The 25,225-nt window shown below is 39.1% G+C and overlaps 1 protein-coding gene across 2 annotated transcripts in view; it reads left to right on the top strand.

Moving 5' to 3' along the window:
* The window catches only part of TMEM200A (transmembrane protein 200A), an 86,391-nt gene extending 75,514 nt beyond the window's left edge, over window positions 1–10,877 (top strand). For both annotated transcript variants that reach the window (XM_010834628.1, XM_010834627.1), the window contains exon 2: window positions 7,891–10,877. In XM_010834628.1, coding sequence (XP_010832930.1) covers window positions 7,907–9,382 — 1,476 coding nt within the window. In that variant the 5' untranslated portion in view covers window positions 7,891–7,906 and the 3' untranslated portion in view covers window positions 9,383–10,877. The remainder of the gene's footprint in view (window positions 1–7,890) is intronic.
* The last annotated feature ends 14,348 nt before the right edge of the window (window positions 10,878–25,225 follow it).

Genomic DNA, 25,225 nt, shown 5'->3' with positions numbered 1-25,225 from the left:
GGTGTCCATGACCTGCTGCTGCTTCTTGGAAGCCTCCCTGATTCCTCCAGATAGTATGGAAGAGCATTCTGTTGTAACTTCATCAGAGCTGTTCATTCATTCGATTTTAAATGTATACTCTGTGTTCCCACTGGACTGCATACTCTTTGAAATCAGGGACTGAGTGTTATTATCTTTGTGTCCCTAGTACCTAGCATATTTCAGTTGTATTTAAGCTTTCATCAAGGCAGTTCACAGTCAACAGATAAACTTGCTGAGCACTAATTACATTCTAAGCACTGTGTGAGGCCTTGGCAGATAGCATGAAAAATAATAGAAAAAAGGCGTCTAACCAAGAATGAACATTGGACTTGGAGTCAGAAAACTTGAATTTCAGTCTTGTTTTCTGCTTCTTCATTGTTGGATCTTAGACAACATTCTTGGTTCTTAGTTGGCTAGAAGGAATGTCCGGATTCAGAGTCTTCTAAAGCTTTTAACTCTCCAAATCTAGTTACTTCCTCAGATATAAGGATATGAATACATCTAGAATCACATCTGGTGGATAGTAGGCTCATGTGTGGTCAAAAAGTAGGTCAGTATGGTTAACAGAAGACCTAAGTGTACAGGAATAAACTTCCTTCCATGAGGGTGTAAATATTAAAAACCGGATTTAGGGCTATGAAAAGCAAATCTAGGATGTGCTTAAACTTGTTAAAAAAAAAAGAGTAAAGGACAACAGAAATAAGGTTTTTAGAATTACAATCAGAGCAAGAATAGGAGAGGATAAACCTGATGTTTAGATGAGATGGTGTAGTGTTGATAATGTAACACACAGGCAGAAATCTTCTTTGTCAAGGAGAAAGAGTTTTTGGCTGAGATGTGTAGAATAAAAATGGTCTGGAGGGGATATGAGCTCAAGGTGATGAGTAGATGGTAATGGAGTCCCTGAAACAATGCAAGAGTCTGCATCTCTAGCAAGAAAGGTAGCCAATAAGATTGAATTCCTACTGATGATTTCTGAGCTCTCCAATGAATGGGTATGATCACAGAGGCCCGGAGATGGCCCAATAGCATCCTGGTTTGCAAAGTGAAGAAGCAAGCATGTTGTGTGAAGTTGAAGCTGCTGATCCTAATAGCTAGCAGTTTTGCTAGCAAAATTGTAACTGATTTATGAACACTGAGGATGAAAAATAGGATAATTGATATATAGCTAAAAGTTCAGTTCAGTTCAGTCACTCAGTCGTGTCCGACTCTTTGAGACCCCATGAATCACAGCACGCCAGGCCTCCCTGTCCATCACCAACTCCTGGAGTCTATCCAAACCCATGTCCATCAAGTCAGTGATCCCATCTAGCCATCTCATCCTCTGTTGTCCCCTTTTCCTCCTGCCCCCAATCCTTCCCAGCATTAGAGTCTTTTCCAATGAGTCAACTCTTCACATGAGGTGGCCAAAGTATTGGAGTTTCAGCTTGAGCACTAGTCCTTCCAATGAACACCTAAGACTGATCTCCTTTAGGATGGACTGGTTGGATCTCCTTGCAGTCCAAGGGACTCTCAACAGTCTTCTCCAGCACCACAGTTCAAAAGCATCAATTCTTTGGTGCTCAGCTTTCTTCACCATCCAATTCTAACGTCAATACATGACTACTGGAAAAACCATAGCATTGACTAGATGGACCTTTGTTGGCAAAGTAATGTCTCTGCTTTTTAATATGCTATCTAGGTTGGTCATAACTTTCCTTCCAAGGAGTAAGTGTCTTTTAATTTCATGGCTGCAGTCACCATCTGCAGCAGTTTTGAAGCCCAAAAAATAAAGTCTGACACTGTTTCCACTGTTTCCCCATCTATTTCCCATGAAGTGATGGGACCAGATGTCATGATTTTAGTTTTCTGAATGTTGAGCTTTAAGCCAACTTTTTCACTCTCCTCCTTGGCTTTTTTTTTTTTTAATAGACATTTATTTATTTTAATTGTCCTCCTTCACTTTCATCAAGAGGCTTTTTAGTTTCTCTTTACTTTCTGCCATAAGGATGGTATCATCTGCATCTCTGAGGTTATTGATATTTCTCCTGGAAATCTTGATTCCAGCTTGTGCTTCTTCCAGCCCAGCATTTCTCATGATGTACTCTGCATATAAGTTAAATAAGCAGGGTGACAATATACAGCCTTGATGTACTCCTTTTCCTATTTGGAACCAGTCTGTTCCATGTCTAGTTCTAACTGTTGTTTCCTGACCTGCATACAGGTTTCTCAAGAGACAGGTCAGATGGTCTGGTATTCCCATCTCTTTCAGAATTTTCCACAGTTTATTGTGATCCACACAGTCAAAGCCTTTGGTATAGTCAATAAAGCAGAAAATAGATGTTTTTCTGGAACTCTCTTGCTTTTTCCATGATCTAGCGGATACTGACAATTTGATCTCTGGTTCCTCTGCCTTTTCTAAAACCAGCTTGAACATCTGGAAGTTCACAGTTCACGTATTGCTGAAGCCTGGCTTGGAGAATTTTGAGCATTACTTTACTAGAACGTGAGATGAGTGCAATTGTGCGGTAGTTCGAGCATTCTTTGGCATTGCCTTTCTAAAAGCTACAAGTTAACCCAAACTAATTTTGTTGTTGTTGTTTTGGGTAACTTACAGAAGAATATCTGTCAGCTTGTCATTTCACAAAATCATATCTCTTGGGAGAATATGGAAGCACCGAGTGTAACTGACTTTCTTGCTAGACTTATTTATAACTAGTTGAATGACCGCCTAAAAAAATAGCTGCTAATCATCATATTCTTCAGGCCAGGATGCATATTTTGAGGCCCACATCTACTATAGTACCAGATACCAAGTTTTACTAGTTACTTGAATGAATATCTATATAAATTAAAAATGCCCACCTAGGAGGAGGTCTCGAGTGGAAATTCACAGGGTGTAATTCAAGTTTCAGAAGTTTGGGTGAAGCCTTGGATCATGAGAGATAGATTAAAAAACAAACTCTGTGCCCAGGTTAACAAAGTGAAATTCAGTATAGAAAACTTCTTCACTTGAATCTTTAAGAAAAGTCCCAGCCCTACTCTATCCAGGATGGTAGAGAAAGGAGGAGAGTTGGGGTGGTGATTGGTTTGTTCTGAGTCTGCCCCTTCATATCCTGAAAGGGATCTAGACAGATGTGAGAGGTCAATGCTCACCCAAGGACACACCTTCACTCTCATCTATTCCCAATAAAAATGGAAATGGAAGTCAGTTGTTTCATAGTCACCATTCTAAAGGGGGCTTCGTAGGTGGCATAGTGGTAAAGAATCCTGCCAATGCAGGAGATGCAGTTCCATCCCTGGGTTGGGAAGACCCCCTGGAGAAGGCTATTGTAACCCATTCCAGTATTCTTGCCTGGAAAATTCCATGGACAGAGGAACCTGGTGGGCTGTCCATGGGATTGCAAAGAGAAGGACACAACTGAGCAACTGAGCCTACAATCACTGTTCTAAAGGTACAAAGCATTCTTTAGGGTCTGGTGTTCTGATAGAAACAGGAATCAAAATAAGAAAAATGGGCAGGTAAAGAAGACCTCAAGTGAAAGCAAATGTGGAGGCCCATGTCATCTCAAATTCTGTAACAGCACAGGCTTTGTAGCCACCTCTGAGCTGTGCGACCTTAGGCAACTTACCTAGACTCCCTGAGCCTTAGTTTTCTCATCTGCAAAATAGAGATCATAAAGATTGTGTCCACTTCCAGAACTGCTGTGATAATAAGTATATTCTTATACCAAAACACTTAGAATGGTGCCTGACTGTGACCAGTGTGTTAGCTATTATTACTATTATTATCATTAAAACCTAGAAGGATGCTATGATTTGTTATGGTAAGAAGGCTGTAGTTTACAGGATCCCTATTCTCCCATCCCTTCACCTCCAGCCAAAAATGTGGTAAAATGTAGAATGGAGGAGATGTGGCTTTGCAGAATAAATAAACAAGTAGACTTAGGCTATTTTGTGTATACTGAATACTTTGGGTCAAGTTGACAGTGCAGTTTGATGCTGCTGAGGCTTGTGTATTCACTGCTTCTAGATTTTATAGTTTCACTAGGTTTCTATGGTTTTTCTGGTAGTCATGTATGGATGTGAGAGTTGGACTATAAGGAAAGCTGAGCGCTGAAGAACTGATGCTTTTCAACTGTGGTGTTGGAGAAGACTCTTGAGAGTCCCTTGGACTGCAAGGAGATCAAACCAGTCCATCCTAAAGGAAATCAGTCCTGGGTGTTCATTGTTAGGACTGATGCTGAAGCTGAAACTCCAATACTTTGGCCACCTGATGCGAAGAGTTGACTCATTTGAAAAGACCCTGATGCTGGGAAAGATGGAAGGCAGGAGGAGTAGGGGATGACAGAGGATGAGAAGGCTGGATGGCATCACGAACTCAGTGGACATGAGTCTGAGTAAACTCCAGGAGCTGGTGATGGACAGGGCGGCCTGGCATGTTGCAGTCCATGGGGTTGCAGAGTCTGACATGACTGAGCAACTGAACTGAACTGAATTGTGATTTTCCAATATCAACCCCTCATGTACAAGTTGAGATTAATTTTCCTAAGATGACAACAAATGTATTTTGCATCTTCCTCTAACTCCACTGAGCATGAGTCTAGCATTCAAGCATTTGGGAATGACTGTTGCTACCTTTCAAGACCTGGCCCTCCGTCTCTCTCTAGGCCAGCCTGGTTCCCTCCCTTGGTGCTGTGTGCTAAGGCCAGCCAGAGCTCTGTTCCCTAGTCTTTCTTTCTTTCTTGACCTTATCTGAAGTGCCATTCACTTGCTTTCTTTCACTCTGATGAATGTTAGAATGCTCTCATCTGTATGAAGCCTGCTGTAAAAGTCCTGCCTGATGGAAATTTTTATTCTAGGGGTTATCACATTCTGTTCTATGTAGATATACCAGCCCCTTCATTAGCTTTCAAGCTCTTTGAAGCAGTGACTGAGTGTGCGCATTTTTGCTTTTCCTTTAGGGTCAGTTTGGTGCTCTGAGTCCTGAAAGAAGCTCATTTAGTGTTGAATTGTTTTGAATGGAATCAAGGGAGGACATTGACATCCAACCTGAACTTGCTAATCCTTGGGCGTCTTGGTGCCTCTGGCTGGCTGGTCAGGGTGGTCTGGCTGAAGAAACTGTGTGAGCTTTTATTTTCCCCTCATTCTGGACTTAATTTCTGTACTCCTCCAGGTGTCTTTCCTTCTCTCAGTCACACTGTTATTCAGCCTGTGCTTTTTCTTCCTGTTCTGCTAACCAACATTGGTTCTTCCTAAAAGAACCCAGTCCTCCACTGCTCTTTTCCAGCTTTCTCTCCTCATCTGTATTTCTCAAAATATTTTTTTTTCTCTTCCATCCCCCTTTCCTCTATCAACTTTAGGAATAGAAAATGGCATCATAAGGAGAAAATGTTTTAACAAGTTGGGGAGGACTCGGAATGTATATGGAGTGGGAATTCACCGTGGTTGCTTTTAAACCAGATGCAAGCCTTTTGCCCTTGTTTTCATTCTATTCAGAAAGATTTCAGATGAAATCCTTATCCTCCTAAATGGAAATAACTGAGTTAGATGGCTGTTATCTAATCTAAGCATTTTTTTTCAAACACTCGAACTGGTATTGGGTTCAATAAAACATAGATGGACACAGCTTTGTTTTACCCAAGGTTTAGTGGGTGCCCTCAACTGTAGTGTGCATACTTTGATAAACTTCATAGGCTAGAGCTGTGGGTTAGATCATGGTTTGTTCTTCCAACATTCAACTATTTTAATCCAAGCTATAATTCCAATGAAGGATGGATTTATTCACCAGCTTGTTCAGCTAACTAAAACTGTAGGTACCATCCACCACCATGTTATTTAAACACAATTCAGAAATCATAAATAGAAATCCAAAAGGAGAGCTTGATTTCACAAGACAGAATTTGATACCACGAAGAAACTCTTGTAGAAATTTGCCAGAGACCTTGCGGGTCTTAAAATATTCTCTGCTTTCTACTAGCCAGATTTGGCAGCTTGAGAACTATTCATTACAAATAATGACAAATATTTTACCAACTCACAAAATGTTGCTTTTTGTTTTGGCATTACATTTGTTCAAATTTTAAACTAGGAAAGTTAGTACAAAAATCCTGTGGTCATACAGAAATCTCAGGAGAAGTATTATTCCCATACTGAGCATTTTAGCAAATATTTCTTGACACTAACTATGTGTAAGGTATTATATCAAATATTTCTGGTAACAAAAATGAGAGTTAAACTTAATGTTTGACCACAAGTAGTGGAAGAACTAAGACACTGTAATATGGTGAGTGCCATAGAAAATTTGCTAAAATGCTCTGAGGCACGAACTCATGTGGGATTTGCTTAACCAGAGAAGGCTTTATAAAGAAATGGAATATTAGCTTTATAGATTAGCCAGAGGATAATATGTGAAATATGTGAAAGAGATAAAAGAGGATCTAGACAGATGAAACACTATTAATGAAGTCTCAGAAACATTGTATGGAGTACAGGCAGTATGATTCGGTTTTAGTTTTATGTAACTGAAAGAGAGTAGTTGGAGATGAAGCTAAATTCCATGGGTCTGAAAACCCAGATTAAAACGTTGGTGAGTAGTGAGAATATTTTACCTATTCTTCCACTCTGTAAACAACTTCAGAACCATATTTTTAGATAATTAATCTAAGCTTGATTGCGGAGGAAGAGAAATGGAGTTTGGAAGACCAGTTGGGAGGTTATTATAATAGTCTAGTAAGTGTTAATAAGAATAGCACTAAGCTGGGAAGAATAGGATTGGAATGAAGGAGTAGAATTCAGAGACATTCTATAGTGAAAACTTTTAGGATTTAGAACCTGATTAGAGGATAAGAGGCAGAAGAAAAGGAGGACTTAAAGGTAGCTATGAAGAGTCAAGCACAAGAACTGAGGCCATTGAAAAAGTCGGACAAGTCAAGTGGCGGGTAGAAGGTGAGTCCAGCCTGTGTGGAGCAGATGGAGGGGAGCTCAACTTTGCTGGAGAAGCATGATTGTGCGTAAATATGTTCCCCAATGGGGAGCTGGAAGTGTGAAACTAAAACTCAGGCTACAGTTCAAAATACAGACTTGGGACGCATTAGCATTAAGGAAATAGTGGAAGGTGTAGGAGGGAATACGAATGCCAGGGGAGAGCATAAACAGAAGATGGCCACGGACAGGACACTTGGGGGAAGCTTGTCTACTTTTAGGTGAGGAAAAATAAGCTCAAATCAAAATAGTCAGTGAGGTCAGGAAAGAGCCATGAAGACACAGTATCATAAAAAAAGCTGGACAAGAGCAAGTTTCAGGAAAGGAGGGCTCGGGTAATATCATGGAAACAGAGAAGTCAGGAAGATGAGAATTGAGCAGGAGAAATTAAATTTGATAGTTGAGAGTTCATGGGTGGCTTTTGCAAGAGTAATGTTAGAACTGTGAGCTGATGGAATGTATTCTATTTGTAAACCTAAGGTTTGTTTGGGGCCTATTAGGTGTTTTGGGTGGTTTCATTTCTTTAAAACAATAATGAAGGATGGTGTGTGTGTGTGTTTAAGAGAGAGAGAAAAAAAGAGAATATGTGTATCTTGTGGCCAGGAAACCGTTTTATAATTTTAAGCAATAAAATATAATTTTAACTGATAAAGTTACTTAAGGAAAATGTACCTTGAGCTCACATTTCCCTAATAATAGAAACACTAATTCAGCCAAAAAAGGAAATCTCTAGAATTTTATATTAGCTGATAAACAAAACTTCTACCCAAATTATGTTGATTAAAAAGACATTCTTCTGCCCCATTGCATTACACGAAACAGCAACAACAAAAATATAGAAACACTTGCTGAAATGATGAGCGTACCTCAGAACACAGATTTATCATCGTTTTCTCTTCTTTCCAGAATAAAAGACCGAGCTATGATAGCAACTGGTGGAGTGATAACTGGCCTGGCTGCCTTGAAAAGGCAAGACTCTGCCCGATCACAGCATCATGTCAACCTTAGCCCGTCGCCTGCTGCCCAGGAGAAGAAACCAGTCAGGCGTCGACCTCGGGCCGATGTTGTGGTTGTTCGAGGCAAAATCCGGCTTTATTCCCCATCTGGTTTTTTCCTCATTTTAGGAGTCCTTATCTCCATTGTAGGAATCGCAATGGCAGTCCTTGGATATTGGCCTCAAAAAGAACATTTTATCGATGCTGAGACGACATTGTCAACAAACGAAACTCAGGTCATCCGGAACCAAGGCGGTGTAGTGGTTCGCTTCTTTGAGCAACATTTGCATTCTGATAAAATGAAAATGCTTGGCCCTTTCACAATGGGGATTGGCATTTTCATTTTCATTTGTGCTAATGCCATTCTTCACGAGAACCGTGACAAAGAAACCAAAATCATACACATGAGGGACATCTACTCCACAGTCATCGACATCCACACTCTGAGAATCAAGGAGCAAAAACACATGAATGGCATCTACACTGGTTTAATGGGAGAAACGGAAGTAAAGCAGAATGGGAACTCCTGTGCTTCGAGACTGGCAGCAAATACCATTGCTTCTTTTTCAGGTTTCAGGAGCAGTTTTCGGATGGACAGCTCTGTCGAGGAGGATGAGCTTGTGGTGAATGAAAGTAAGAGTTTTGGGCATCTTGTGCCACCTTTGCTCTCTGACAGCTCTGCCTCTGTTTGTGGCCTCTATCCGCCTCCTTCCAAGACAACTGATGATAAAACCAGTGGCCCTAAGAAATGTGAAACCAAGTCAATCGTGTCATCGTCCATCAGCGCTTTTACATTACCTGTGATCAAACTTAATAATTGTGTGATTGATGAGCCCAGTATAGATAACATCACTGAGGATGCTGATAACCTCAAAAGTAGGTCAAGGAATTTGTCAATGGACTCCCTTATGGTCCCTTTGCCCAATCCCAGTCAGCCTTTCCAGCCAGTCAGTCTGATGCTCCCAAGGAATAATTCCGTTGGGGAGTCATTGTCAAGTCAGTACAAGTCCTCTGTGGCCCTTGGACCTGGAGCTGGACAGCTCTTGTCTCCTGGGGCTGCTAGAAGACAGTTTGGTTCCAACACATCCTTGCATTTGCTGTCATCACACTCAAAATCCTTAGACTTAGAGCGAGGTCATTCCACATTAACCGTTCAGGCAGAACAACGAAAACATCCAAGCTGGCCTCGGTTGGATCGAAGCAACAGCAAAGGATATGTGAAACTAGAGAACAAAGAGGACCCAATGGAGAGGCTGCTTGTGCCCCAGGCTGCAATCAAGAAAGACTTTACTAATAAGGAGAAGCTTCTTATGATCTCAAGATCTCACAATAATTTGAGTTTTGAACATGATGAGTTTTTGAGTAACAACTTGAAGCGGGGAACTTCTGAAACAAGGTTTTAATGTGGAAAACATATCTTATTTTACAAGGATATATATATTTTAAACCTATTTTCACTGGTGTTTCCTTGTTAAAATTTTGGTTACAAGCCTTTTTAATCAAATGGTTTGTAGTATTAGACCTGGCTGCTTAACTGTGTAATGGAGATGGTTATATGTTTGGATTACTTACTATTGCAATACTCTGTATACTACGTGGGATTTTATTTTTTTCCAAAAGCATGGTCTCTTTTATTAATATGAATACAAAGTATTTCCATCCAAATTAAAGTTCCTTTTCTTTACTTTAAAGTTTTTTCATTGATGAACATGTTCTTTCATTGATGATCATATTCTTTCATCTTGATGATCACACATAGAGCAAAGTGTCCAATTTAGAAAAGCCAGGGTACCAAAGTGTGGACTGGAAGTATAAATTCAATGCAAATCTTAGGTGTCATTTTCTGAAAAATTGCTTTAGGATTGGTTAAATTTTTAAAAGGCAAAATATCTGGCTTCTGTTCAAACTAAATAATTGAATTGGTTAAACTTGTTTAGTTCTGTGTAAGTAACTGATATGAATTGGTAAAGTTGGTTGTGACTAGTACCCTGAGCTCTAGGTAGGTTGTATTTTTTCAACATCAGTTCTATTTTAGTGATATTTTATTAAGAAACCATGTATTCAAGAGCTACAGCTGAGAATGCCAGATATTCTTAGGGGTAAGTATCAAAATGCTCTTAGCTTTAACTTTAGATATTCTGGATTGAAATTTCTTTGCAACTGACTTGAAAAATGAATGAACCAATTTAGTGTTTAGAAGTGCTATCTTGAAATAATTATATATATGAAGAAAATGTTGACTAATGAATGAAAATATATGCTAGTAAATGCTAACTAGTCTCAGTACCTTTCCCTAGCCATCTCTCTCCTCATCTAATATCCACTCATTCCTACATCCTTGTTTTCCCCTAATATTTCTTAGTTCCTATTATTTGGAAGAAAATCAGCTAACCTTGACTTTTCTTTTATCTTTGCATATCACTAAGTTGGTGGTTGAATAAAATTTAGTCCTTGGTACATTGCCTTGAAATTTATCTTGTTCTAGAAAGCCTTATGATAATTCCAAAGACTTTCTTATGGCATAATAAATATTTAGGATTATGGTTCTCAGTTATTGAAGATAATAAATATTAAAATAGATTTTCCACCAGGAAATTTTCATGTTTTCCATTAGGGTAACCTAATTTAAAAAAATTGTTTAATGGAACACTCAGGAAATTTTACAAGTTTTTCTCAGTGTGTAAACATTTCTGAACATCACTATTGCAGTTGTAGAAGAGGAAAAGGAAAATATCTCTGTATTTGTAATTCCCCACAATTCCACCTTGTATTGGCATCATGAACTTCCCTCGATTGAGGCACAGTGTTACTTGTTAGAACATCGAGCCTGTGTATTGTAATAGTGTGGGCTTAATATTTTATGATAAAGCATTTAATAAACCTCCAGTCTTAATATAAGTGTGTGCTCTTCATACATTTGCTATTATTTTTTGAATGAAATACATTTCTGCTTAAAGTACTGCTTTTCAAACTTTCAGATACATTCTACTGAAGGCGCTTGATACCCTAACATCTGCACTGGGTACTGTGGCTTCTTTATTTTCATTAAAAAATTTTTTTATTTTTGGATTAATGAGCTAGGTCCATCCATCTATTGAATTAAGCTATTTTGATATTTTGTTATTTGGATGTGATGCTTAATTTTATGTGTCAAGTTAGCAGACTAAAGGATGTTCAGACTTCTAAGTGTGTCTATTAAGGTGTCTCGCAAACAGACTACCGTTTCAATTAGTAGAGCAAGTAAATTGCCCTTACCAATGCAGATGGATATAATCTAATCCACTGAAGGCCTGAATAGGACAAAAAGGCAGAGGAAGGATGAATTCCCTCTCTCTACTTGAGCTGGGGCATCATTCTCTCCTGCCCTAAGAAATCAGTGCTCCTGGGAACTCAGACTGGGACTTGTACCATTGGCTTAAACCAAAGGCTCCTTGGTTTTTAGGCCTTTGGGTTGGGCTAGAACTACCACCTGCTTTCCTAGGCCTCTAGCTTGCAGGCAGCTGGCAGATAGTGGGACTTCTTGGCTCCAGAGGTAATCTTTCATAATAAATATATGTATATATATCTAAAAATATATATCTGTTAATATCTCCTATTGGTTTGGTTTCTCTGGAGAACCCTGACTAAAACATTGAGGATCATTTTCACTTAAAATTTCTCTGACTTTCAGGAAAATAACCAGATACATAGCATCCAGCAAATGTCAGTGATACTCCTAGATTTGAAAACAATGGCTCACAACACCCCTGATGTGACAAATGACTAAAGCAATATAATTTGCTCAGCTCGCCCCTGAAAGAGCTCTAGCAATTTGAAGAGGATTAAACAGCATGGGTCTTGGAAGACTTAAAAAAAGGAATTGGGAGCTCAAGCAGTGATTTCCGTTCAATCTCCTCTCCATCAAAAAGCCTGAGTTTTTACTTCCAAACAAATCAATTTATTAAACAACAAATAATTTTATTTTAAATTAATCAAAAATGCATATTGCCAAGTAAAGCTTTCGATAAATGTGAAGTAGCTGATGTTGCCATATTGACTTGATGTCATTCCACCCCAAAGCCATGAAACTGGAATTTTAGTTAGACTATATTTTGAACATATCCCTTAGTCTTTTACAAATACTGCAGATTACTCATTAACTCCATGTCTTCTTCTAGTAAACCCATGTCTTCTTCTAGTAAATCTGGACCATGAACTAGCTGCCTCCAGCTTAAAAAGGTTCTAAGGCCTGTGGCCTATCTGGGTTATATTAGTTTGCTCAGGCTTCCATACAAAATACCACAGATTGAGTGGCTTACAAAATAGAACTTTATTTTCTCACAAGTCTGAGGTCTAAGATCAAGGTGTTTGGCTGGACTCCTTGGCTTACAGAAGTCCACCCTTTCACTGTGCGTCTCTAGTGTGTCTCTGTCTTCTTATGACCATACCAGTCATGTTGGATTCAGGCCCTACCCTCAAGACCTTATTTCACCTTAATTACATTTTAAAAGGCCCTGTCTCCAAATACGGTTACATTCTGATGTACAGGGTGTTAGGACTAAACATATGAATTTGGGGGGTGTGCCCATCAACTGAGGTGTGCCCTTAAGAAGCAGGAAAGCTGAGTGTTCTTAGCCTGGAGTAGATGACAAGAACACAGTATGCTCCCGATGGCGTTGTTACCCCCGCTGTGTACCTTGAATAAGTCACTTACTCTGCATCTTGATAAATACAATTTTAACTAATTCCTTTATTTCAAGACTTCGTTCCTCAAATGGGCAGTGGAGATGAGTAAGAACATAAACTATAAAGTACTTTCTATCTCTAAACGTCCAGGGTTTTTGGTGCCATGGGATAAAGATCCATTGTTATATATTAAATGGTTCAATGCTCAGAGAGAATCCAGGATGGTGCTTGAATGGGTCCATAGTGAACATTCAACATAAATAAACTATTACTGCCTGAAAGTATCACCTAAGAGCTTTTCAACCTTCATGCTGCCCCCACCCTATGCCCCCTGCGGTAGGGTGAATAAAAGGCCTTTAAACATGTCCATGTCCCATATAGCAAAATGGACTTACAACTCTAAATTAAGGATCTTAAAGCAAGGGAAGTTATCCTGGATTATTCAGGTGCGACCAGTGTTATGAAAAGGTCTTTGTAAGGAGGAGGCAGAGGAGAAGCTGAGATGACCAAAGCAGCCAGAGAACAGAAGATGCTAAGATTGGGCTTTAAAGATGGAGAGAGGAGCCACCAGCCAAAAAATGCAAGGAGAAAAACTCTAGAAGCTGCTAAATGCAAGGAAATGGATTCTGCCCTCAGCGCCTCTCTAGGAATCAGCCCTGCTGGTTGGCCTTGACTTTAGCTCAGTGAAAATGACTTTGGACTTCTGGCTTCATGAATTGTAAGAGAGTACATACATGTTCTTTTAACCCACTGATTTTGTGTGGACTAGTTTCACCTTTCACTTTCATACATTGGAGAAGGAAATGGCAACCCACTCCAGTGCTCTTGCCTGGAGAATCCCAGGGACGGGGGAGCCTGGTGGGCTGCCGTCTATGGGGTCGCACAGAGTCGGACATGACTGAAGCAACTTAGCAGCAGCAGCAGCAGTGTATATGTTTCCATGCTACTCTCTCAATTTGCCCCACCCTCTCGGAAATGGCAACCCACTCCAGTATTCTTCCCTGGAGAATCCCAGGGACAGAGGAGCCTGGTGGGCTGCTGTCTATGGGGTTGCACAGAGTGGGACACAACTGAAGTGACTTAGCAGCAGTAGCAGCGGCGGCTAATTACCAGATGTATATGTGTATGTGTAAGTTCTGTCTGATTCTTTGCAACCTTATGGACTAACCTGCCAGTGTCCCCTGTCCATAGGATTTCCCAGGCAAGGATACTGGAGTGCACTTCAATTTCCTTCTTCCAGCAAACTCACAAGCAGGGTCATAAGTAGACTCATACCAGGTGATGGCAGATGGCCCTAAGCGTATGTGGCATATGTGATCAATGTATGATCAATTTTAGGTTTATGTCAACACTGATAAGGTAAGTGTAATCATTTAAACTAAAGTAGTAGAGCTTTTTTGAAGCAGGAATTACTGATTTTGATACATAACAAAAAACACAATAGTTGCTTAGGAGCAACCATCAATTATAAAACCTTTCAGGCTCAAATCAGTGTTTCTATCTACATAATTTTATGTAGTAGTCAGATCAGATCAGATCAGTCGCTCAGTCGTGTCCGACTCTTTGCGACCCCATGAATCGCAGCACCAACTCCCGGAGTTCACCTAGACTCACGTCCATCGAGTCAGTGATGCCATCCAGCCATCTTATCCTCTGTCGTCCCCTTCTCCTCCTGCCCCGAATCCCTCCCAGCATTAGGGTCTTTTCCAATGAGTCAACTCTTCGCATGAGGTGGCCAAAGTACTGGAGTTTCAGCTTTAGCATCATTCCTTCCAAGGAAATCCCGGGGCTGATCTCCTTTAGAATGGACTGGTTGGTAGTCAGTAGAAATCAGTAAAAAGAAAAACATTTTACTGAAACTCTGTTTCAGAATGGATATTATGCCAGAACTTAACAATTTGCTAGATGAAGATGAGTTTTTAGCTACTTGTTTTAGCAGTACAAATATAATCTTTTTTAATCCTTATGGGAACACACCATGAAAAACTAAAAAAAGTAGAATAGATTCTTAAAAAGATCCACCAGTTTGCCAAAATTTTTTAGTGTTTTAAATATTAAAACATTGACCTGTCCAGTGGAATATATTCAACTTTTACGGTATTTAGCTTGTTCAAAGGTCTTAATCACTAGTTCTCTAAAAGCCATACATAGATTACTCTGTCTCATACTTTCAATGAATTGCCCTGTTCCCCTTCACCCACCTTACATGTAATTCTGTTTAAGATATTGTATCAATTATAAGGCACATAAACTTGATATTAGATCCCCATTTGATGATTTTAATCCTTTGTGATCTGAATTCAAACTGAAATAATTCAATTGGTTTCTCTGTATATGCTCTTTCTCCCAGGATGATGGCACAGGCGTAAAGGCCCACTTATTTGAAGTGCCTTTTTAAAAATAGTTGATGTCATCTTGATATAATAATTTAAAAATCAAAGAATGAAATATTGCCATTTACGGCAACATGGATGAATCTGGAGAATTTCGTACTAAATGAAGGAAGTCAAACAGAGAAAGACAAATGTTATATGGTATCAATTATTTGTGAAATCTATTAAATGAATTTATTTACAAAAGAGAAACAGACTCACAAACATAGAAAGCAAACTTATGGTTACCAAAGATAAAGAGGGGATAGACTAGGAGTTTAGAATTAAAAGATACACACTACTATATATAAAATAAAGAACAAGGACCTACTGTATAACACTGGGAAGTATCTTCAGTATCTTATAATAACCTATAATGGAAAAGAATCTGAAATATATATATATATATATGCACACATACATATATTTGAGTCACTTTGCTGTATACCTGAAACTAACACAATATTGTAAATGAACTGTTCAGTTCGGTTCACTCAGTCATGTCCGACTCTTTGAGACCCCATGGATTGCAGCACGCTGGGATTCCCTGTCTATCACCAACTCCCGGAGCTTGTTCAAACTCATGTCCATTGAGTCAGTGATGCCCTCCAACCATCTCATCCTCTGTCGTCCCCTTCTCCTCCTGCCTTCAGTATTTCCCAGCATCAGGGTCTTTTCCAATGAGTCAGTTCTTCACATCAAATGGCCAAAGTATTGGAGTTTCAGCTTCAACATCAGTCCTTCCAATGAATACCCAGGACTGATTTCCTTTAGATGGACTGGTTGGATCTCCTTGCAGTCCAAGAGACTCTCAAGAGTCTTCAACACCACAGTTCAAAAGCATCAATTCTTTGGCGCTCAGCTTTCTTTATAGTCCAACTGTCAAATACATACATGACTATGGGAAAAACCATAGCTTTGACTAGATGGACCTTTGTTGGTAAAGTAATGTCTCTGCTTTTGAATATGCTGTCTAGGTTGGTCATAGCTTTTCTTCCAGGGAGCAAGTGTCTTTTAATTTCATGGCTGTAGTCACCATCTGAAGTAATTTTGGAGCCCCCAAAAATAAAGTCTCTCACTGTTTCCATTTCCCCCATCTATTTGCCCTGAAGTGATGGGGCTGGATGCCATGATCTTAGTTTTCTAAATGTTGAGTCTTAAGCCAGCTTTTTCAATGAACTGTATTTCAATTAAAACTTTTTTTTTTTTTTAGTAATAAAAGTCAAACCTGCCCCAAGAATAGGGCTCATTAACATGACAGAATTTGATCACTCAACCTTCATGTGTTAATAGGTCAATTCATATTCTTGAAACACAAATATAGTAAACCTGTATGTAAAATATATGTATGCATATATACATATATATATATATGTGTGTGTGTGTGTGTGTGTGTAAGATAATATAAGAAAAGAGAAAATAAGCCATAAAGAAGATATAGGAAACCTCTGTACATAGTATCTTGTCATTCTCACCTCAGGTTGGCTTTTTCCATAATCTTAAAATTCATTTATTCTCTTTTTTTGTTTCCCTCTACTACTGGTTGACTCAGCAATTGTTTTATACCACAAATGCTTGAGAAACTTACTTTTATTTTTGTCTCTTCCCCTATTAATTCACTACTTAGTAGTTTGAGATTTTGTATTAATTTTCTATTTCCTTCTCATTACCAAGTAATATTGATTCTCCAAGGGCTCCCCTGATAGCTCAGTTGGTAAAGAATCTATTTGCAATGCAGGAGACCCCAGTTCAATTCCTGGGTCAGGAAGATCCACTGAAGAAGGGATAGGCTACCCACTCCAGTATTTTTGGGCTTCCCTTGTGGCTCAGCCGGTAAAGAATCTGCCTGCAAAGCAGGAGACCTTGATTCGATCCCTGGGTTGGGAAGATCCCCTGGAGAAGGGAAAGGCTACCCACTCCAGTATTCTGGCTTAGAGAATTTCATGGACTCTATAGTCCTTGGGGTCTCAAAGAATCAGACACGACTGAGTGAATTTCACTTCACTATATACTCTCCAGGAACACGTATTCTCTAGAAATTAGATGTAGAGATTTTGTTAGCAGTGTAATGGTTTACAATCTAGACAAGGTCACAGTATTTGTGGTACAAAAGATAAAATACTTGCTAATAGAAACATACAAATCTAAAATCAAGAAGCAATAAGAACATAAGAGTTAACGCACAGTGGAACACACAAGTTCATGGCAGCATCAAGACTTGAATCCAGGACTACTGATTCCCAGTATCAATGTCAATTAAAATCAAATCCAGCTTTTTAAAAAAATTAGTTGAACTGAGGTAGGCAAACCTAGAGCCTGTTACATGGAATGAAGTCAGAAAGAGAAATCCAAATATCATATATTGATGAGTATATTAATGAACATATATAAGGCTTCCTTGGTGGTTCAGTTGGTAAAGAATCTGCCTGTAATGCAGGAGACCCAGGTTCAATCCCTGGGATGGGAAGGTCCCCTGGAGAATGGAATGGCAACCCATTTTAGTAGTCTTGCCTAGAGAATTCCATGGACAGAGGAGCCTGGGGAGCTACAGTCCATGGGGTTACAAAGAGTCAGACACAATTGAGTAACTAACACAGAGAGAGAGAGAGAGAGAGGCAAACCTAGAGTCTGTCTTACAGAGGAAAGTAAGTCAGAAAGAGAAATAGCAAATATCATGTATTAATGCACATATATGGAATCTAGAAAAATGGTACTGATAACCTGTGTGCAGGGCACGAATAGAGATGCAGATGTAGAGAAAGGACTTGTAGACACAGGTGGAGAAGGAGAGAGTGGGATGGATTGAGAGGGTAGCTTTACACATTACCAGGTGTAAAATAGACAGCTAGCGGAAGTTGCTGTATAACACAAGGAGCTCAGCCTGGTGCTTTGTAATGACCTAAAGGGGTGGGATGGTGGGTGGAAAAGAGGCTCAAGAGGGAGGGAATATATATATATACTTATGGTTGATTCACATTTTTGTATGACAGAAACCAACACAAAACTAAAGTGATTATCCTCCAATTAAAGATTTTTTTTAAAAACATACATTCAAAATCTGATGAATAGATTTTGGGTTTATTAGAACTGGTTAAAATTTCAGCCAGAATCTATAGTTTGAAATTTTCATTACATCTTAGAAGTGTGTGGAGGGGTTGTTGGGGGTGTGGTGATATACTAGAGACTAACATTAGAGAAAGCACAGTGTTTGGAATGAGAATTTTCAATACCTATTTTATAGTTTGACTTCTTGTGTTTGATTTATTAACTTTGTAACTCTGCCATGAAAATTATGCCATTAAGCTCTTCTGAGCCAGTATTTTATCTTTGAACAAGATCTATGGAACTAAAATGAGTCATTTGCATCCATATTCAATAAACCACATGTACTAGAGGAAAGACAGGAAGATAAGGAGGAGGGCAGGAAGAAGTATGGGACTTGGGGGAGAGGAGAAAATGCCATATGTTTTTTTCTGCTTATTAAAAACCCATGCCCAGCAAAAGGCATTCCATTTATACTTTATTTTGGAATAAAAGAAAGCTTATAATTTTTAATCACTGAAGTAGTGAGGAAATATTCTTAGTTGATTTTAAATACATTTTAGTACACATTAATAGTGTTTGTTATACAGCTCATTTGAATCAGTCACCCTCAGGGTTTGCGAATTAATCATTAATTTGAGGTTGTCAACTAATGAGTCATCAATAACTAGAAGATGTTCAGAAATTATTATTCTAAAAACAAAATCACTTTTTTCTGCACTTAGGTATTTTCTGTGTTCGTTAAGTATATATTTTTCCTTAAAGCATTTCCGAACTCCCAATGTGTTACCTTCTGTTATCAGTTATAATGTTAATATCTTGAGACGGCATATTGACTTTCCAGCCAGTTAGCTGAAGAGTTAGAGAAATATCTTTCAAAGGCTCTTACATTTTATGAGTTCACTATTATAGTTTCTTACTGTTTCAGGGCACTAAGAGGGTCAAATAAAATATATATGAGCAAAAAATATGGAGAACATTTAGAAACTGGATCATATTCAATATAGGCTATAAATAATTGTCCTGTACAGCGTACCATGCTCATTATTATTTGACAGGGAAAAAATTATGAACTAATCTAAGTGAAATATATTCACTTTGGCATGTGAATACTACCTTGTATTTTATATTGGCTAACAAAATATGCAGCAGCTTCCAAAATAAATTTTATATAAACCATTTTTTTCTTACTCTAGAGGTCTGGCAATGATATGCACTAAGAAATTCTGACACAAAATTATTATGTGTTTATAAAATTATACCAAAAGGGCCTAGTCCTACAAGCACAGCCTCAGTCAGTCATTCAGTTGCTCAGTCGTGTCTGACTCTTTGCAACCCCATGGACTGCAGCATGCCAGCTTCCCTGTCCGTCACCAACTCCCAGAGCTTGCTCAAACTCATGTCCATTGAGTCAGTGATGCCATCAACAAGCATAGCCTACCCTCAAGTATTTATTTAGTGTTTAATCTGTGGATTATTCACATTCTTCTCTTTCAACTTTTAAAATATATCTGTATATTTTATTATTTACTTTTGCTAACATAATGTTATGGTTATGTTCTCTTTGGACTACAGGTTAAAGGAGAGGTAACAATGAATACTGACCATTCTGCAACAGAGTAGTAACACTGCCATGGGTTCATAGTAGAAGCAAAGAGAGAACATCTGAGAAAATAGGGCTATCTCAAAATATGTATTTTATATTTGTTATTTTTGTTCTTTCACTCTTGTTGCCACAGTCTACCAAGAGTTGACTCTTGGTCAGAGTAGAAGTTATTGTCAATTCAGGTATGTCATTGAATTATTTATATATGGGAAAATTTGGGAAATTCTGGAACTGATTTTAACATATTCTTTGTAGACTCTTCTCAATATTTCTAATTTTCTAGACTTCAGACTTTATTCATCAAGATGCCTCAGAGTCTTGCACAGTGTTGGTACTTATTAGACTCCCAGCGGACACTGATAGAATTAATTTAAATTTTTTTTCATGAGTGAAAAATAAAGGTTATATTTCAGTGTCCTACACTTAAGGGTCAGTTCCCCAAAGACCCTATGATAAGAAAGGGAGAACATACATGAGTGATTATAAAATGTTAACTTTTAATTTAACTTTAAATTAAATTTTAAGTTTCAATATTTACTGGAAAATAAAGCATGAACTGGCCTGTAAACCAGTTGCTAGAAGTGAAGAAGGAATTAGTCCAGTGGAATTCTTGGTCCTTTAATCCTAGGATGAATAAGGAAAGTAATTTCAAAAGCTAGGTTATCTTTCCAAAAACAAAGAACATAGAAAAGCTATTTTAGAAATGCAAAAGCAATTCAGTACCTGCAGAGCTGGTCAATGGCCTTTTTGAAAATTAACTTTTTATTATCTGTCTGCCATATACTTGCTTTTTAATTTTAATGCCCAAGCTCTATTTGAAATAAAGCAGATATTTCCATTTGATCAATGGAGCAGTTCCCTGGTGTACATAATAATTCAATTTCATGAATCTATATGTCAAAATAATCATTTGCAGTTAGTGTTTCTAGAGAACCACAGGTTATAATCCATTTACCAAGGTCTTGTGATTGGTATGGCACATCTTCCTCATTCTCAAGTTTCCCAGGAATTCCAGCGTTACCTCAACGTGCAAATTATCTTCATTTCATAGATATAAACCTGAAATAGAAACTTGCTCTTCATGAGATTTTATACCTGTGAGCTAACAGCAAATACCAGAAGCGTGGGAAAATCGAAATTTAAGATGCAAATATCCCTCTTCCAAGTTATGTGAGAAAAAATTCAGATGTTACTCATTTTATTAAAAAGGTAAAGAAATTGACTTTTAAAAAAATCTCAAGTATTGCATGGGCTTCCCTGGTGGCGCTAGTGGTAAAGAACCCACCTGCCAATGCAGGTAATGTAAAGAGACAGGGGTTTGATCCCTGGGTTGGGAAGATCCTCTGGAGGAGGGCATGGAAAACCACTCAAGTTTTCTTGCCTGGAGAATTCCCTGGAGCCTGGTGGGCTACAGTCCATAGTTTTGCAAACAGTTGGACACTACTAAAGTGACTTAGCATGCATACATGCAAATATTTTATATTGCATTCTTGGGATGCTGTTGATGGCCTTGGGAACCAATTATGAGAACTGCATTATCCTTAACACCCTGAAAGAATATCAAAGAGAAGGTAATGCTCTCTGAAAGAAACAGCTTGAGGTAGACTTTGAAGGATTCGTATAAAACAAAGAACTATCTCAAGAAAAATCATTTAGAGGAAAATAGCAGCCACGGTTAAGACTTAGAACCAGGAAGAGTAAAGCCTGCAAGACACATGGCCTGTCTGAAGTACTGAGTTTGAACTGAAGAGAAAAGAAGATAAGTTGCAAAGGAACAGAGTTCACATTCACAGTAACTTCAAAAGCCAGGCCAAGGAACTGGTGTCTAGACTCATGATAAGACCTCCTAAGAATAAGAGAAATACACTGAGGAAGGTTTCCTAGGAATATATGCTTAGTGGTGATATGCAGAGAGGTTTGGGAAATATTGGAAGCAAGGAGAGAAAGACCTTGGGACCTAGATCAAGGTAATAGCAAGGAAAATGGGGAAGTATCAATTCTCAGTCATCATATTATTAATTTGCTAGCTTTACTTGTCTGTTTTTCTCTCCCTCATCTTTGGTTCCTTGGACACCATATCTTGATTTTTTTTTTTTTTTTTTTTTTCCTGCTTCATTAGCTCCTTCTTCTAAATCTCCATGGCTGGTCTTTCCCTTTCTTCACTAACACTGGAGTGCCCTAGGGCTGTCCCTGGTTCTTCTTTCTTCTGGATCTATCCTCACTTACTTAGTGATCAGATAGCTTTTTAAACCATCTCATGTCTATGACTCCTACAGTCTCCCTTTTCCACTTGGATTCCTACTAGACAAATTAAATTTAACATATCAGAACTGAACTCCTGTTTTTCTCTCTAAACCTGATCTATCTGTAGTCTTCCCCTTCTCAGTTGTTGGTAACTCCATCATTCCAATTGCTTGGACTCACAACCTTACCACCTTCACTGACTCTGGTTTCCCCACATCCAATGTTTCAGCAAATGTTATTGGCTCTGCTTTCAAAAAATATCTATAATCCTGACATTTCATACCCACCTCCACTGTTTCAATTCATCATAATATCTCACCTGGAAATCTGAAATACTCACATAACTAGTCTTCCTACTTCCATCCTTCAGTGTAGTCTGCTCTCCACGTGGCAGCTGAATGAATCTTGTCACCTGTCTCCTCATGCCCTGCAGTGGCTTTTCAACCCTGGCAGGACCTACATAGCCTGCCCTTTGTTAAATACCTCCAATCTTCATCTATTACTACCTGGCTTGCTCAGCTACACCCATTCATTTTCCTTCCTGATCATTGAACACAACAGGCATTTGCCTGTTTCAAGGTTTTCCACAGTGTGTGCCTTTTTTTCTGGATGTTGTTCCTTCAGATACCTGCCTCTGCCCAACATCAAATGGCATGCCTGGGGAACCACTGAGCCACTTCTTCATTTCAGAGCCTGAGATAAGTATTTATGGTTTACTCTTGTTTCATGTTCTGACCACATACAAGGTCAGAAGGGGCGGCGCTGAGGAGATACCCCTCGTCCAAGGTAAGGAGCAGAGGCTGTGCTTTGCTGGAGCAGCCGTGAAGAGATACCCCATGTCCAAGGTAAGAAAAACCCAAGTAAGATGATAGGTGTTGCAAGAGGGCATCAGAGGGCAGACACACTGAAACCATACTCACAGAAAACTAGTTAATCTAATCACACTAGGACCACAGCCTTGTCTAACTCAATGAAACTAAACCATGCCCATGGGGCCACACAAGACAGGCGGGCCATGGTGGAGAGGTCTGACAGCATGTGGTCCACTGGAGAAGGGAATGGAAAACCACTTCAGTATTCTTGCCTTGAGAACCCCATGAACAGTATGAAAAGACAAAATGATAGGATACTGAAAGAGGAACTCCCCAGGTCAGTAGGTGCCCAATATGCTACTGGAGATCAATGGAGAAATAACTCCAGAAAGAATGAAGGGATGGAGCCAAAGCAAAAAGAATACCCAGTTGTGGATATGACTGGTAATAGAAGCAAGATCTGATGCTGTAAAGAGCAATATTGCATAGGAACCTGGAATGTCAGGTCCATGAATCAAGGCAAATTGGAAGTGGTCAAACAAGGGATGGCAAGAGGGAATGTCAACATTCTAGGAATCAGCGAACTAAAATGGACTGGAATGGGTGAATTTAACTCAGATGACCACTATATCTACTACTGCAGGCAGGAATCCCTCAGAAGAAATGGAGTAGCCATCATGGTCAACAAAAGAGTCTGAAATGCAGTAGTTGGATGCAATCTCAAAAATGACAGAATGATCTCTGTTTGTTTCCAAGGCAAACCATTCAATATCACAGTAATCCAAGTCTATGCCCCAACCAGTAACGCAGAAGAAGCTGAAGTTAAATGGTTCTATGAAGACCTACAAGACCTTTTAGGACTAACACCCAAAAAAGATGTCCTTTTCATTATAGGGAACTGGAATGCAAAAGTAGGAAGTCAAGAAACACCTGGAGTAACAGGCAAATTTGGCCTTGGAATATGGAATGAAGCAGGGCAAAGACTAATAGAGTTTTGCCAAGAAAACGCACTGGTCATAGCAAACACCCTCTTCCAACAACACAAAAGAAGACTCTACACTCGGACATCACCAGATGGTCAACACCAAAATCAGATTGATTATATTCTTTGCAGCCAAAGATGGAGAAGCTCTATACAGTCAGCAAAAACAAGAGCGGGAGCTGACTGTGGCTCAGATCATGAACTCCTTATTCCCAAGTTCAGACTGAAATTGAAGACAGTAGGGAAAACCACTAGACCATTCAGGTATGACCTAAATCAAATCCCTTATGATTATACAGTATAAGTGAGAAGTAGATTTAAGGGACTAGATCAGATAGATAGAGTGCCTGATGAACTATGGACTGAGGCTTCTGACATTGTACAGGAGATAGGGATCAAGACCATCCCCATGGAAAAGAAATGCAAAAAAGCAAAATGGCTGTCTGGGGAGGCCTTACAATAGTTGTGAAAAGAAGAGAAGCAAAAAGCAAAGGAGAAAAGGAAAGATATAAGCATCTGAATGCAGTGTTCCAAAGAATAGCAAGGAGAGATAAGAAAGCCTTCCTCAGTGATCAATGCAAAGAAATAGAGGAAAACAACAGAATGGGAAAGACTAGAGATCTCTTCAAGAAAATTAGAGATACCAAGGGAACATTTCATGCCAAGATGGGCTCGATAAAGGACAGAAATGGTATGGATGTAACAGAAGCAGAAGACATTAAAAAGAGGTGGCAAGAATACACAGAAGAACTGTACAAAAAAGATCTTCATGACCCAGATAATCACGATGGTGTGATCACTCACCTAGAGCCAGATATCCTGGAATGTGAAGTCAAGTGGGCCTTAGAAAGCATCACTACGAACAAAGCTAGTGGAGGTGATGGAATTCCAGTTGAGCTATTTCAAATCCTGAAAGATGATGTTGTGAAAGTGCTGCACTCAATATGCCAGCAAATTTGGAAAACTCAGCAGTGGCCGCAGGACTGGAAAAGGGGAGTTTTCATTCCAATCCCAAAGAAAGGCAATGCCAAAGAATGCTCAAACTACCGCACAATTGCACTCATCTCACATGCTAGTAAAGTAATGTTTAAAATTCTCCAAGCCAGGCTTCATCAATACGTGAACCATGAACTTCCAGATATTCAAGCTGGTTTTAGAAAAGGCAGAAGAACCAGAGAGCAAATTGCCAACATCTGCTGGATCATGGAAAAAGCAAGAGAGTTCCAGAAAAACATCTATTTCTGCTTTATTGACTATGCCAAAGCCTTTGACTGTGTGGATCACAATAAACTGTGGGCAATTCTGAAAGAGAGGGGAATACCAGACCATCTCACCTGCCTCTTGAGAAATTTGTATGCAGGTCAGGAAGCAACAGTTAGAACTGGACATGGAACAACAGACTGGTTCCAAATAGGAAAAGAAGGGCATGAAGGCTGTATATTGTCACCCTGCTTATTTAACTTCTATGCAGAGTACATCATGAGAAACGCTGGGCTGGCAGAAGCACAAGCTGAAATCAAGAT

The sequence above is a fragment of the Bison bison genome, unplaced genomic scaffold, assembly GCF_000754665.1.
Source record: "Bison bison bison isolate TAMUID 2011002044 unplaced genomic scaffold, Bison_UMD1.0 scf7180017864035, whole genome shotgun sequence".
NCBI classification, from domain to species: Eukaryota; Metazoa; Chordata; class Mammalia; order Artiodactyla; family Bovidae; genus Bison; species Bison bison.
This window is presented reverse-complemented; position numbering and strand designations above follow the sequence as displayed.